Here is a 14,409-nt window from a genome sequence, read left to right as displayed (position 1 = left end):
ACTGGATTTAAAACAAAAAAAAATGAATGTGACATGTTGTGCTAATTAGTAAGCTTTGCAGGACTGTGCCTTATTTCTACTGTTTATAATAATCCAAAACAATTTTTAAGAAATTGTTTTTTTCTCAACAGATGGAGAAGCAATTGTTTCTCCATCTGTCCTTTTCTCCATCATTTAGTATCCTATCTATTTTGAAGCGTTGGATCAAAAAGTCAGATATTTGATTCGTTGTTCATCCAAACTTCTTTCTCTGTCCAGGATGAAAACATTATGCAGTCCATGCAACTGTTTGACAACGTCATCTAAGACCAGCAAGGACACCCGCACCAGGGAAAGAGGTGTGACTGGATCAAACAGAGTTTATGAATGTACATGTGCGTCTTTGTGAGTGCTTGAAGGACCTGCTGGCTCGCGCTCGTGTCACGGTTCGGAGTTCTGAGTCCTGAAGGCGCGCAGAGACCTTTTTCCTTTCTGCTGGACCCGTCCTCCCAAAGTTTTCTTCTCTCTTGCTATCAATAACAACAACAGACAAAGCTCTTTATTTTATCCTAGAGGCAGCGAGGAAGAAAGCTTGCAGTGGACTCAGAGCTACATCTAAAAATCCTCACCTCTTTTTGTTCAAACTTTTTGTACTACTGCTTCTGATGAGCTTCTGAAGCTTGAAGTCAAAGGAAAATAGTCCTCAAAAGTTCAACCGAGATTTGTTTCTTGCTATGATGACTGGATTTATCTTTTTTTTTCCTGGATCAGTTTGGAAAAACCTCCAGGCCATACAACTGGAAATGAGTTTATTGCCTCCTGGTGGACAAAAGGAAAATCACACATCTTTAGGAAAAAGAGGAGCAACCAACGAACTGAAGACATATTATCAAACACTGATGGGAATTCAGAAACACTCCTTTCCTTGAGGAATTGTTTTCAGTATCGCATGATGATGTCACTAATATCTAATTATTTATTTAAAGAGATACTCCAAAGTCTGCTCGTCTGTCTGCCGTTCCTGGTCATTCACAGGTGCCTCACCCTCTGTTTGTGTGCGTGTGCATGTGTACCAGAAAGATGTTGTCTACGATTACACCGGGAGAACAACCACCCCCAGTCATGGCAGTTTGGTAGAATGAGCCTCGGCCATTCAAACTATTAAAGTCCTAGCATTAGATGTCTATTGACTGTTGTACCATAGCCTTCCCTGTGAAGTAATAGTCATGGAAAGGATTCCACCAGAAGTACCGGTGGATCAACAGAAACGCCGAACTACCACAGCTGTACTGGGCCCTTAAGTATATAATTTGTTAGATTGCAGATTTGATGTGAATATCTTGTAATCTAAACTGTCATGTGGTTGTAGCAGGTTCTACTTCAACAACAAACAAAAACACGTGTTGCACTGAATGATGCTAATTCAACATGAAAGTCTGCATGTGTTGTTAATGGAAACATGGATTTGCTTTAATCTTTTTGGTTCCTTCCCACATCTTACTCTCTTTTTTTTTGGTGACACCAAAGATAAATATTCCTAGAGGGAAAAAAAACTGCATTTATTGTTACCCATCTGTGAGAAAAAGAGGATATTTAGACTAGAGTATTTTATTTTATTTCATTTTTTGGACTGCATTCTGGGATGTAAACCCTGCTTGATAATATTTGACGTTTTACTTTTAAAACAAATAGCTAACCGCTTTTCACATCCAAACTTGCCTCAATTCAAAGTTGACATACCAGAAGCTATCTGTCCTTTATTCAGTTCAGTGCAGATAGACAAACGTTGAATAGCAATAACCTTCTCTGCCACATAGTTTTCCTGCTTATCCCACCTTCCACCCATTAAATTAAATTCAAAAAGCTATTTGAACTGGAATGTTTTTTTTTTTTTTTAAGTTTTTCTTCTAACAGAACAAAACTCGTTTGGCTCATACTGTTCCTGTCCACCAATGAAACCTGTCTATACCCGCATGTACTGTGTCTAGAATAATGAAAACATAATATCCTGGTGTACTGACTGTCTAGTTAGCTAGCCTCAACTGGTTGAATTACATATTTAAAATATGTATATTTTGTAAAGAGACAATAAAGTCACAATTACTATGCAAACAGTCTGAAGTATGACTTTTTAAGCTTTTATTATGATTTTTGGTGAGCTTTGGTGAGCGAAACAAAGCAAATCTTTAAAAATGAAAAATAATGAAAACAATCCTTTAAATAAATGTATAACACCAGAGTCAAACTGTTCAAATGTGCTTAAATTGATGTCACAATTTTCAGATTTACATACATTTGGAAACTTTAAGAGGATGTATAAATTAATGAACACATCAAACTGCTTTCCTGACATATTTTTAAAGAAAAGCAGCCGATTGCTTTTATGTGAAAAAAAAAAAAAAAACTTAAGACAAAGGAACCCAGCAAAAACGACAGTTTGGTGACTTTCACCCATCCGCTTTTGCACTTTTCCCTCCAAATGTTTCACTGTGTCGCTCTGCAGAGTCTGTAATGTCAATAAGGCTGTATGGAAAGGTGGCAATGCTTATTTAGGCATTCTGCGCAGTTCTGCGAGAACCCAAATGGCAAATGTGAGGAGAGCCACAGAACCAGACTGATGAGTGGCTGCCAGTGGAGTGGGGACATACAGCAAGAGCGTGCTGATGCCAAGGGCAACCTGAAGAGCACAAAAACAGTTTTATTCAACCCCGAAAGATGTCTGGATCCATAAGTAGAAGGACACGCTTTACACTTGGTTCACCTGTGTATAAGCCATCGTCGCCAGGAGGCTGATGGCGATCTTAGCCCTCCTGGGCAACACCATCCTCCGTGAGAACAGATAGAGACCTGTAATCGCTGCCAAAGATGAGATCCCCTAAAAAAAGGTAAATATGTAGATAAGCACTAATTCTTTAAGCATATTAAATCTGATTGATTCTATTTCTGTTTCAATGACAAACCAATATTCTGTGGTCAAACTGCACAGTGGTGGGATTTTCAAAGAAGTTCCTGAGGGTAGGAGAGAAGGCCAGCAGATCATCAGGAATCCATTTATCTGCCATCTTTGGGAAAGAGTTATACACCAGCCCAGCATCCAGACCGGCAACGAATGCACCTGTGAGGAAAATTCCAAAAGATCAGCTGTTTGAATGAGGTCACTTCCTTTCAACTTCAAGAAATGTCATTTCTGCTCCTTCACCATCAGTCATTAAGAAAAAAAACCTCAACGGCTTGACCAACAAGAAAATCCTAAATTCTCCTTTGAATTTAATGTTCATCACCTTTAATTTGATCATTGGAAAGATACTGTGGACAATGAATGATTACTTTGGGAAGGACAAGCGTTGGCTTTAGTCATTTTGCTTTTGTCAGTCACAGAAAGGGAATGAAAATATTTTAGTTCCACTCCGATCATCTTTGACCTATTTCAAGTGTCCCTAGTGGTCTTTAAATTATGCAGTTTTTAGCCAAAATAGAAAATCTGTGTCATTTTCCAGGACATAAATTCTGCAGAGTGCTCGGTGTTCGCCTCCGAGTTGTGGTCGGAATTTTTGGTGCCAAGCAAACCTGCCCTGACTTCCCATAATCCCTTTGCTTACATGCTTACAACATTTCACAATCCCAACCTAACATCAGGGGTGCAACAAAAATGTCAATCAATATCTGAGCTAACCAGCTGTATAGTTTTGAGCCAGATGTCGGCTCGGACGAGGAAAACAAAGACGCACGTGGATCTGTTTGTCTGCAGGCAGATACATTGGAATATAGCTGAGCAGGGAGCTTGTGGCCCGCTTTTTGTTAAATAGCATTTTTTCATCTTCTCCTGATTCAAAACGATTTGAATTAAGAAATACTCATTATTGCAATTTTAAGCTTAATTTTATATGTCCTTCATTATGAGAAAAATGGTTAAAAACATCAAAAACAGAATTTTCATTGGAGTGAGTCTTTAATAGCACTTTAGGGAACTCGTCTACAATGCCTGTCACTTTTTAATCTTTTATGTTTCAAAGTTTTCTGCTGAGTAGCAAGTTAGAGCAATATTAACTTGTTGTTTTACATCTGTTTAGGAAATTTGGTATTTTCTGGTAAGCTCAAAGAAAGTTTGTGATCATGTAGAGAATTTAAAATGGTACCTGATAAAGCAGTCAGGAAGACCAGTCCACCAGTACCTTTGGCAAACCTTCTGAGCTGCATAAGATGTTTAGATTCCACCATCTATGAAAGAGGTAAAAATAAACGCACAAAGATTGTAACAGAGGTGGCAGAGAGAGACTGTGGTTTAAACAGGAGCCTGCATACCTTGTGAGCTGGAAGCAGCATGGTAAGCCCCATCCACAGACTGGCAGTGTAGAGCAACAAAGCAGAACCCAGATGAGCACTCAAACGATACTGACTGACCCGGGGGACATCGTACGAGTCCTGCTTCTCCTCCAGTCCACTTTTCACCATGTACCACCCCAAAAGACCCTGAAGAGATGCAAACACTTTCGCTTTATTACATTTTCAGGTACGGACACATTTCCTGGTTCATCTGTGCAGCTTCACTGACCTGGAAGAAGACAAATCCGCAAAGCCCCAACACTTTTCCCTTCACGGAGCGTGTGAAGTATCCCTTTCTCCAGAAGTAGATGGTGGGAAGGATGTATGCCAAACCAACCAGCCTGCCCCACATGCGATGGCCCCACTCCATGTAAAAGATAAATTTAAATTCTGGCAGAGTCATTTCATGATTCAGTCTGGGAAAGAGATGCAAACAGTACAAGAGTTTTGAATTACTTACACAGTCAACACTTCTGTAAAGTTTAATAATTATGAGTGGGAATCAAACTAGTTAGGAACCGTACATTTTGAACTCTGGAAACTGCTTGTACTTGAAAAACTCAGCCTCCCACTCTTCTTGTGTTTGAGGAGGTTTCATCTCTCTGACCAAATGCCAGTCAACCATGGACAGCCCAGACTCTGTTAGCCTGAATCAAACCAAAGTACAAACCAGCTGATGTCTCCTCGCTACAAACAAGAGACATATATATATATGTACGGATGCTGCTTCTATGGCCACTCTCACCTTGTAACCCCACCCAAAACCACAGCTCCAACAACCAACCCACTGCAGCCAAGTAACCAGCGACCAACTATCCGGTTTGTGGCTGCGTTGGGAACGGTAGCGGCTGGAGTGGAGGACGTTCCTGCCTCCACTGTAATGGTGCTCTGATTTCTCTTCACAAGCCATTGTCGAACCTGTGGACTCCTCTAAAACAAAGCAAAAAAGCATATCTTAGCTTAAAGGAAAAAAATATTTCAATTATTCAGACTGTATTTAACGATTATTTTTAATCCATTAGTTGTTTCGTGTTTGTACTGTATTTATAAGTGCAAAATTTCTATGTATGACTAAAAGGAACTATGTCAAGAAGATGGGATCATTTTCTTTTATCTTCTAGTTAGGATCTGAAATAATTTAATAAACACATGTATTATTATTTTTATTGTCTTTCTCCTTGTGTTTTTTTTTTTTTTTACAAAATTCTTCAAAACATAACAACCAATCAATTCATTAAAAAAATGGAAATCCTAAAAAACCTTAATTGTGTTTTCTTTCCATTTTCTAGTGCATTTAACTTTTTTTTTAATCATCTCGGCACGTTTATGTAAGGATATTAATCAAACCATGGGGGCTAATTTAAATACTAATTAATTTAAAAAAACAATAATAATACAAATATTTGTTTTGACTGAAAGAATATTTAAAGTGTTTAACAGTGTTTGGCATTTAAAAAACATTTGAGAATAAAGGGTTATGTGACATAATTAAATTAGAATAATTACATTTTTTTTGCATTGTTCAATATCTTAAAATGTATTTAATATCGTCCAGATCACAATAGACATGTTGTGGTAATGGAGAAAAATCCATCATTCATAACTATTAAAAAACAAAAGCTCCATCACATGACTCGACAGCTAGGTAGTGACGTAATGATGCTGTTTAATAACATTAACAATGTGAGGTCAACTGACCTCCTGATTCGTGTTGTAAACCGTTTGTATAGTTATAAGTACCTGTTTGGTTTCAAACATTAAGCTAAAATTGCGGCTAATCGTTATTACTTACATGACCTCTTATCTAACTTAAATATTAAATAAGCTAGCTCTACTCACGTTGCTGTATTGAAACTGTTTACCAGCACTTCTGCAGCCACAAAAAAACCGTGTCCGTAATGCCGACAGCAACATATTTTTTTAATCGTAATTTGTCCTGAAGCAAATTAATTAAAGCGAGTCTCAGAAAAAGACTGCTGGAGCTGCAGACCGCTACCGTCCTGTTTCCTGTTGTCGGGGTTCAACTTTAACCTTTGACGTCACAAGAAAGAGTCTTGAAAATTATATTTTTATTTTAAAATATACACATTAAAAGTAAACAGTGTAAAACAACATAATTTAATTGATTTTCACTATATAATTCTTTTAAAAATTGTAACTGATTAAAAAATACACATACCTTAGCGTTAGCTCATGATGTTTAGCTCCTCTCACAAAAGAGGAGAGATTCCCGCCCCCTAAGAATAAAATACACACGATAAGCACACCGCCCCTTCGCTATGTCATGGGCTTAAAATCGAACTAACCGGAAACTGTTGAACTAAAGCAATTGATTACTGCACAAAAACATGTCTTGATTCCAAAACTTTACCATAGTATTTTTTACGGTCTCGTTATTAGGCAGTAAAGAAAACTAACAGGGAGCTTTAGCAGCAGGCAGAAAGAAAAGTGAGATAAACGACAGTACACGTGCTGAATTCGAATTTTATATAGTTGACATTGTTCCTTTCAGTCCGTAAACAATGGCCCAGACCTTTTTAATGGAGGTATGTGTGGACTCTGTGGAGTCTGCTATCAATGCTGAACGAGGAGGTCAGTAAAGGGTTATGAGCACAACTCTGCATGCTTATGAACGTTCCTGTTTACATTTTAATTAATGCCCAAGTACAAAACATAGCTCATCATACGCAGCTCTTTGTGAGGTCAAAGGTAATGCTAAATTGCTTTTTTTTTAAGTTGGTATAAATTTGGCCTTTTACGTGTTGCATGATCCCAGCAGCCATGTTTGTAGAGTTTATTACTAGTCAGTCTTATTCATTCTGCCAGGTGTTACATTTGTGTTGCTGTAAGTTTCTCTGGGGGATTCTCCTGTCCTAATAGGTGCTGGTCGACTTGAGCTGTGTGCAAGCCTTCTGGAGGGAGGACTCACGCCCAGTCTAGGTGAGACCACAAGTTTACTAATGCATTCGACTGCTGCAGATGCAGACGACTCCTGTAGATGCATTCGACTCCTGCAGATGCATTCGACTCCTGCAGATGCAGACGACGCCTGCAGATGCGTACGACTGTTGCAGATGCATATGTGCAAATAGTCACTTTCTTTCTGGCATTTCATTTTATTTGCTGTGCAAGGTAATTCAACAATTTTCACAGTTTCTGAGTATGTCAGTTGGTGGCGTTTGTGCCATCCCTTGTGTCAAGCTCTTCACTGAATCAAGATGCAGCTTCCAGAAAGGGGAGATCGAGGGCGGGGCTACTCAGCTCAGCACCAATGGCCACGCCCATAAAGAGGAGATTTTGGGAGCAGAGGCTTCAGATAAACATGAAATGTGGCTTTTTAAGATGTTGAGGTGATGAGATTTAGCCTAAACCGTCATATTCATAATTAAAACACCACTGGAAAAGGTTTTTATTTAAAAAAAAAATGTCATGGGGGGCTTTCAAGTAAATCCAGATTTTTTATTTGTTTATTTGTTGGACATGTAATTCATGTCTGTGTGCACGAGGAGGTGCCGGTCGGAGTGAGTTGTGGCAGGAAGTCTTCTATAGATACTGTAAATGTGTATAAATATGATTAGGACTTGTAAACAGTTGTTTGGATCCCGTGTGATGGTGTGTGTATGTGTGTGTGTATAAGCATCAACGCATGTAATGTAAGTTACATACAACACTCAACCCATGACCTTGTATTATCCCCTCCTCCCCGCTCGTCCCGTCCGAGCAGCCAAATCTCAATAAAATTCACAATCTGTTATGAAAGAGCCAAGGTTTACATTGACACACTCGAAGAGTAACAAACAACCCTGATTGTAAAAGCAAAACGTGTCCATAACAAGAGGCACTCAGCTGCAATCTGTGTGTTCATTTGCTTGACAGGACAATAAAAGCATGAAAAATGCAACATAAAAAACATAAAAAACGGATGAAAAACACGCTTTCAAAGAAGTCTATTCAGGTTTAATTTTGGGCTTATTATGTTAGGTGCATCAGGGCTTAAGGCATTGTGTTGTATTTTAGTATTGTTTTATAGGTAAGTATTTTGGTTTTGCATTTTATTTTAAGTTTGAAATGTGTTTTATTTATTTTAAGCACTTTGTGTTTCTTTAGTATGAAAATGCTTTATGTATAAAGTTTGATAATGTGTCAGCTTGAGCATCAATTGCAGTTTGATAGCAACAAAAAAAACCCTGTGGTTTCCGCTCATTTGTTATTCCAGCAGAACATCGCTAGGTTGATGCATTGTTCAGACATGTGATTCGCCTATTTGAAGAAAAGATATAATTTGCAATAAATCCTGACAAAGGAAGCAACTGAACTTGTGCATTGAAACATTCAGAGAAGGTCAAATAAAATCAACTGTACAGGTATTATTGCACTTCAGGTGAATTCAACATTTCCTTTTTGAAGCTGAGGAGGTGTTACTCCTCATATAAACCTTTTAATTCTGTGTTTTATTGCAGGTTTGGTTCAGGTTGTGAAGCAGTATATCAAAATCCCGATCTTTGTGATGATCCGGCCTCGTGGGGGGGACTTCCTGTACTCCGATCAAGAAGTTGAGGTGATGAAGAAGGACATAGAGCTTACGAAGGGCCAAGGGGTCGATGGATTTGTGCTGGGAGCTCTAACAGAAGATGGAAGAGTGGATGCAGAGCTCTGCATGGAGTTACTGGGTATTGTTTTCCTCTAAATAATCTTACCTGTATGCTGAACAATAATATAAACAAAAAGATCACACGCTCTTCAGTTTCTCCAGTTGAAATGGGAATTTCTCAAACTTCTCTTTAAGAAGTTTTTTTTCAATATACCAGTGGACCGGACTTTTAAATTAGACACACAGACATGACCTGTTGTGCATCAGGCAGTAGTGACTAGTTTGCAAAAAAGGAGAGGAGAACTTTTGCAAAAAGACAGTAAGCTGCAGCATTTGTGAGCATATCAGGGGTTTGACTTTTGTGTTACACTGACTGCCAGAAGAGGGAGACAGTTGAGCACAAAATGTAAATTGATCAAAACTTAAAAGAAAAGCATATCATGCTGTTTGGGACTATAATCTTTAATTTATACAACATCAGCCTCTCTAACAGAAAAAACAGGTTAAATGACATCCATCCCCAGAGACATGCAGATACCAACAATACAGAGATAGAGGCGAAGGGGGACTGCCAGCACTAGTGTGAATGCCTTTATAGACTGCAATTCTGAAACTCTATCAAACATGCTGGAAAACATAATATTTATAGAAGTAGGATCAGGATTGAAACAACACAATTCTGTGAGGAAAACATCTGTCTGGGTTGCAATCTTTGAAGGCGGGTTGTCTGACTGTCAAAATGTAAATCCAAACAGCAAAATTCCTCGAAGGCACTTTCTTTTCAAGGATCCAGACTTCGACTATCTCTAAGGTCACTCATCCGTGAATCAAAGCTAAATCACAAAACCAAACATCAAGACATCTCCCAGCATGTTCTCCTTCCACCCCAGCTAAAATCTCAAACCCTTATTGGATTTAATAAATCAAATGAAGAAGCTGCTCTCTGTTGGGGACAAACTTTACCTTTTTTTCCCCTCATTACTTTTCCGTATTTCCTTTCTTCTATATTCGCACTCCTACCTTAAAGTGCTTTAACACGTGATAAACACGGGACCTGCAGCTTCTGTCCTCCACCTTTTACAAAAGCAGCGCAGTGACCTTTCTGTTATCAAACCCAATGTTATGTCTGCATAATAGCTGTGCACATACAGTTTACTATCACTGATATTTATTGGGTTCAGATTCAATGCCCTTCTTGCCTTTATGTTAATTATCATTTTGTTTGAACTGATTTTGTTATTGTTAAAAACAGTCAAAGCTTCTTTGTGGTCCTGTAAAGTCTTTTTCTCTAAACAAAAACACTGCAATGCCAGGACAATAATGAGAATCGGTGGAGAATTGATTTCATTTCCATGTTATAATTGCTTGTGAAATTAAAATGAAGCACCCTGTTCAGTGATATAGTAGTATAATATAAAAACAACAAATTGCCGGATCTATCTTTTCCATGAACTTAAATTTGTTAATGTTTCTTAAAAACAGGAACTCTGTTTGCATTACTGATCATCATACATTTCAGTAAATCACAATGCTGTGGAGTCCCTCAGGGTTCAATTCCTGGACTACTGCAATTTAAATTATCCATGTGCCTACTGGCTCAGATTTTGCACACTATTACTTTCCATATAATTAGTATACAAACAACTCCCGACTGCCTTTGCCAAGCTATCATGGTTCTGTTGAATCTCGTCTCTCTAGAGTAGCTGAGCAGAACAGATAGCTTATGGCCCACCGATAGTAGTTTAACATAACAAGTTCTTTCAAAGGGGAATTTTTTATCTGCTCCTGATTCGCCACAATTTGAAAAAATACTTAGAAATGCAGTTTTTATTTGTCTTTATATTATATATATATATATATATATATATATATATATATATATATTATATGTGTGTGTAAATACAATGCGGCAAATAAAGTATTTATTCAGGCACCAACTCTGCAAATTCTCCCACTTAAATAGTTGACAGAGACTTGTAGTTTTCATCATAAGTTTTTGCAAATTATGGTGGAAAAGAAGTATTTGGTCAATAAGAAGAGTTCAACTTAATACTTCGTTATATACCCTTTGTTGGCAATGACATCAGTCAAACATTTTCTGTAAGTCTTCACAAGGTTTTCACAAACTGTTGCTGGTATTTTGGTCCATTCCTCCATGCAGATCTCCTCTAGAGCAGTGATGTTTTTGGGCTGTCGCTGGGAAACATGGACTTTCAACTCGCTCCTCAGATTTTCTATGGGGTTGAGATCTGGAGACTGGTGAGGCCACTCCAGGACCTTGAAATGCTTCTTAGGAAGCCACTTGTTCATAACCTGGGCAGTGTGTTTAGGATTGTTGTCATACTGAAAGATTCAGCCATATTTCATCTTCAATGCCATTGCTGATATAAGGAGGTTTCCGCTCAAAATCTGACGATACATGGCCCCATTCATTCTTTCCTTTACACGGAGCAGTCATCCTGGTCCCTTTGCTGAAAAATAGCCCCAAAGCATGATGTTTCCACCCCCATGCTTTACAGTGGGTCTGGTGTTCTTGGGATGCCATTCAGCATTCTTTCTTCTCCAAACACGACGAGTAGAGTTCTTACCAAAACGTTCTATTTTGGTTTAGTCTGACCATAGGACATTCTCCGTCCAAAATGCTCTCTAGAAGGGGGACATATTTGAGTCCCTGGCAGCACAGTGTGTCATTGCCAGGAACCTTTTTTTCTTTTGTCCCAGCTCTCTGCAGGTCATTGACTGGGTCCCTCGTGTTGTTCTGGGATCTTTTGCTCTCCATCCTTGTGATTATTTTTACCCTACGGGGTGAGATCTTGCAGGGAGCCTCAGATGGAGGGAGATTATCAGTGGTCTTGTAAGTTTTCCATTTCCTAATAATTGCTCCCACAGTTGATTGCTTCACACCACGCTGCTTACCTATTGCAGCTTCAGCCTTCCCAGCCTGGTGCAGGTCAACAATTTGGTTTCTGGTGTCCTTAGACAGCTCTTTGGTCTTGGTCATAGTGGAGTTTGGAGTGTGACTGTTTGAGGTTGTGGACAGGTGTCTTTAATATAGATAATTAGTTCAAACATGTGCCATTGATAAAGGTAACGAGTGAATGACAGAGGATCAGATACAGGTCTGTGAGAGCCAGAAATCGTATTTGTTTGTAGGTGACCAAATACTTATTTTCCACCATAATTTACAAACAACTTCTTTAAAAATCAGACAATGGGACTTTTCTGGATTTTTTTTCTCATTTTGTATCTCAAACTTGAGGTATGCCTATGATGAAAATTACAGAGTCTCACATCTATTTAAGTGGGAGAATTTGCACAATTGGTGGCTGAGTACCGGGTAAATACTTTTTTTGCGCAGCTGTATGTGTCCTCCATCATGAGAAAATGCTACAAGAACATGTTAAAAACATAAAAAACAACATTTTTCATTGGAGTGGGTCTTAAATAAACACGTTTTTCTCAAAGTATAAATGTTGGCGTCATATTTGACTCAAGTCAGAGTGTCAGTGCTCAAATCAAGGCCAGAACTAAACCAGCCTTAATCAGTGGATTTAGAGAAGCTGACTCACACCATGGTCTCAACCAGGCCAGACCGCTCTGTCTGGGATTTCTATTTAAACGATGTAGATCTTTTAAGAACCTTTTTCTTCTTGTTTTTTTGCTTTAATGTTGAACACAGATAGAACCAGCTTCCTTATCACATCAAACTTGTCCCATTGTGATTGCATTTTAGCTGCACTCTAACTGCTATATTTTTGCCTTGAAGTCTTTTACAGCGCCCCCCATGAAGCTCTTGAAATGGTCTCTGTACATGAAAGCTGTTGGATAAACAAAGCTGCCCCTCCCTGACATTTTTGTTTTCAAACCTCAACTAAATATAGTCAGAACTTGTTTGAGTCTTCACACAGAGGATGAAGCCGAATAAACAGTTTGTTATTGTAACTGGAGAATTTCAAAGATGAGAGGATCAGATTAGCCTACATTTTACATTTGAAGCTGTACAGTTCTCTTTTCTGGTAATTATTTGACTTTTCTGCTTGTTATTGTTATTTCTCCAGCTGCTGCTCGACCTTTACCCGTCACCTTCCACCGAGGTCAGTTTCTGCTTTTCAAGCCGCCAGATATCACGCTTAAAGAATGTCAGGGCTTCCAAAACCATTTAGACAACTTTTATCAGTGAAAACGCTTTCATGGAAAGCATTATGGATGTAATGTTTATCTCACTGCAGCTTTTGATATGGTTCATGACTCAGCGGTGGCTCTGGAGACCCTGATATCGTTAGGGTTTGAGCGTGTGTTGACAAGTGGCTGTGATATTTCTGCTTTGGAGGGACTGCCTGTGATTAAACGGCTCATTGATCAAGTAAGTACTATCAAGCGTATTATTTGATACATGTTTGCATTCCTACAAACCAAAGATAACATAAATATAATGACTCTGCTCATGCAATTCTAATTCCATCATTTTCACTGAACAGGCTAAAGACAGAATTATTGTGATGCCAGGTCAGTCCTTTTTTGCCCATTCAGTTTTAAAGCATTTAGATTGATTATTGTATTAACTTAATTCAATAAATACATTTTGTAACAGGAGGAGGCATCACGGAACGAAACCTGCAGAGAATACTGGAGGGGTCAGGGGCTCAGGAGTTTCACTGTTCAGCACGCTCCAGCAGGGACTCTTCAATGAAATTCAGGTTTGTTTAGCCTTGATAACCCAAGATTTGGATTGTTTTTCATTCCAAAATATTTAAAAAATATTGCAAATCTTTGTGAAATGTAAAAGAAATGTTGTTTTAAATGTTAATTGTACTGTTTTCTTTAATGCAGAAACACCTCAGTGACCATGGGAGCGTGTTTCTCTGCTCCTGAGTACGGCCTGAAAGTGGCTGACGTCTCCAAAGTGCGATCTCTAAATGCCATAGCCAAAAATACCTTGTGAATGGAGGCTTTATATTGATGACAAATAACTAAGGAATACCTCAAAAATAAAAAGAATTGGTTCCCTTCTTTATTTATTTATTTTTTTATTAACTTGGTGTGATTGATGTAATTGCCTGATTGTACTGTTGAAGCTCAGGGGGAGCGGACCAAAGTGCTGTGAAGAATTTACAGAATTTTTTTTTCTCTCATTGGTACGAAACTACAGAGCCCGGGATCTGACATGGGTAAAAATAAATAAAGTATTCCCACAAAATAATATTACGTTCCCACGGAATAATATTCTGATATACATTTATCCTGTTGTCTTTGAATCCACCACAGTTACAGGGATCGGTTGATTGGTTGAGATACATTATGTGTGATGCATGATGGGATACATAGCATGTAGCCTTGGATGTTAAGTACTGCTACAGAGTATGTTAATAAAAGACAAGTCCTGAATATTATTATTCCTATTCGACCCTAAACTACAATATCCCATACTGCAGCTGGCTGCCCGTCTACCGTCCAGCCAGCTGCCCGGATGCCTGCGAAATACGAATGTGGGTCACAGAGACACGGAAGTAGCGGCT

General features: G+C 38.6%; 3 protein-coding genes across 9 annotated transcripts in view; 2 read left to right on the top strand and 1 right to left on the bottom strand.

Annotated features, from left to right (window-relative positions):
• The window catches only part of LOC101166244 (A-type potassium channel modulatory protein KCNIP2), a 97,096-nt gene extending 95,005 nt beyond the window's left edge, over positions 1-2,091 (top strand). For all 7 annotated transcript variants that reach the window (XM_004077158.5, XM_020709605.3, XM_078931902.1 and 4 more), the window contains one exon: positions 259-2,091. In XM_004077158.5, the coding sequence (XP_004077206.2) occupies positions 259-306 (48 nt within the window). In that variant the 3' untranslated portion in view covers positions 307-2,091. The remainder of the gene's footprint in view (positions 1-258) is intronic.
• A 10-nt stretch (positions 2,092-2,101) lies between these two features.
• On the bottom strand, positions 2,102-6,342 carry cox15 (cytochrome c oxidase assembly factor COX15). The gene is made up of 9 exons (XM_004077156.5): positions 6,142-6,342; positions 5,048-5,232; positions 4,827-4,949; positions 4,532-4,718; positions 4,282-4,449; positions 4,116-4,197; positions 2,940-3,094; positions 2,741-2,854; positions 2,102-2,656 (listed from the first exon to the last, which is right to left on the bottom strand). Exons 1-9 carry the CDS (start codon positions 6,214-6,216, stop codon positions 2,525-2,527), a joined length of 1,221 nt encoding a protein of 406 aa, XP_004077204.1. The 5' UTR covers positions 6,217-6,342; the 3' UTR covers positions 2,102-2,524.
• A 262-nt stretch (positions 6,343-6,604) lies between these two features.
• On the top strand, positions 6,605-13,907 carry cutc (cutC copper transporter homolog (E. coli)). Its single transcript, XM_004077155.5, has 8 exons — positions 6,605-6,894; positions 7,183-7,242; positions 8,763-8,972; positions 12,952-12,987; positions 13,123-13,256; positions 13,372-13,399; positions 13,485-13,590; positions 13,724-13,907. The coding sequence occupies exons 1-8, from the start codon at positions 6,825-6,827 to the stop codon at positions 13,833-13,835; spliced, it is 756 nt and encodes a 251-aa protein (XP_004077203.1). The 5' UTR covers positions 6,605-6,824; the 3' UTR covers positions 13,836-13,907.
• Positions 13,908-14,409: the final 502 nt, after the last annotated feature.

Source organism: Oryzias latipes, chromosome 15 (assembly GCF_053564925.1).
Source record: "Oryzias latipes strain Hd-rR chromosome 15, Olatipes_Hd-rR_3.1".
NCBI classification, from domain to species: domain Eukaryota; kingdom Metazoa; phylum Chordata; class Actinopteri; order Beloniformes; family Adrianichthyidae; genus Oryzias; species Oryzias latipes.
The sequence above is the reverse complement of the archived record's forward strand: the minus strand, read 5'-3'. Positions and strand labels throughout refer to the sequence as shown.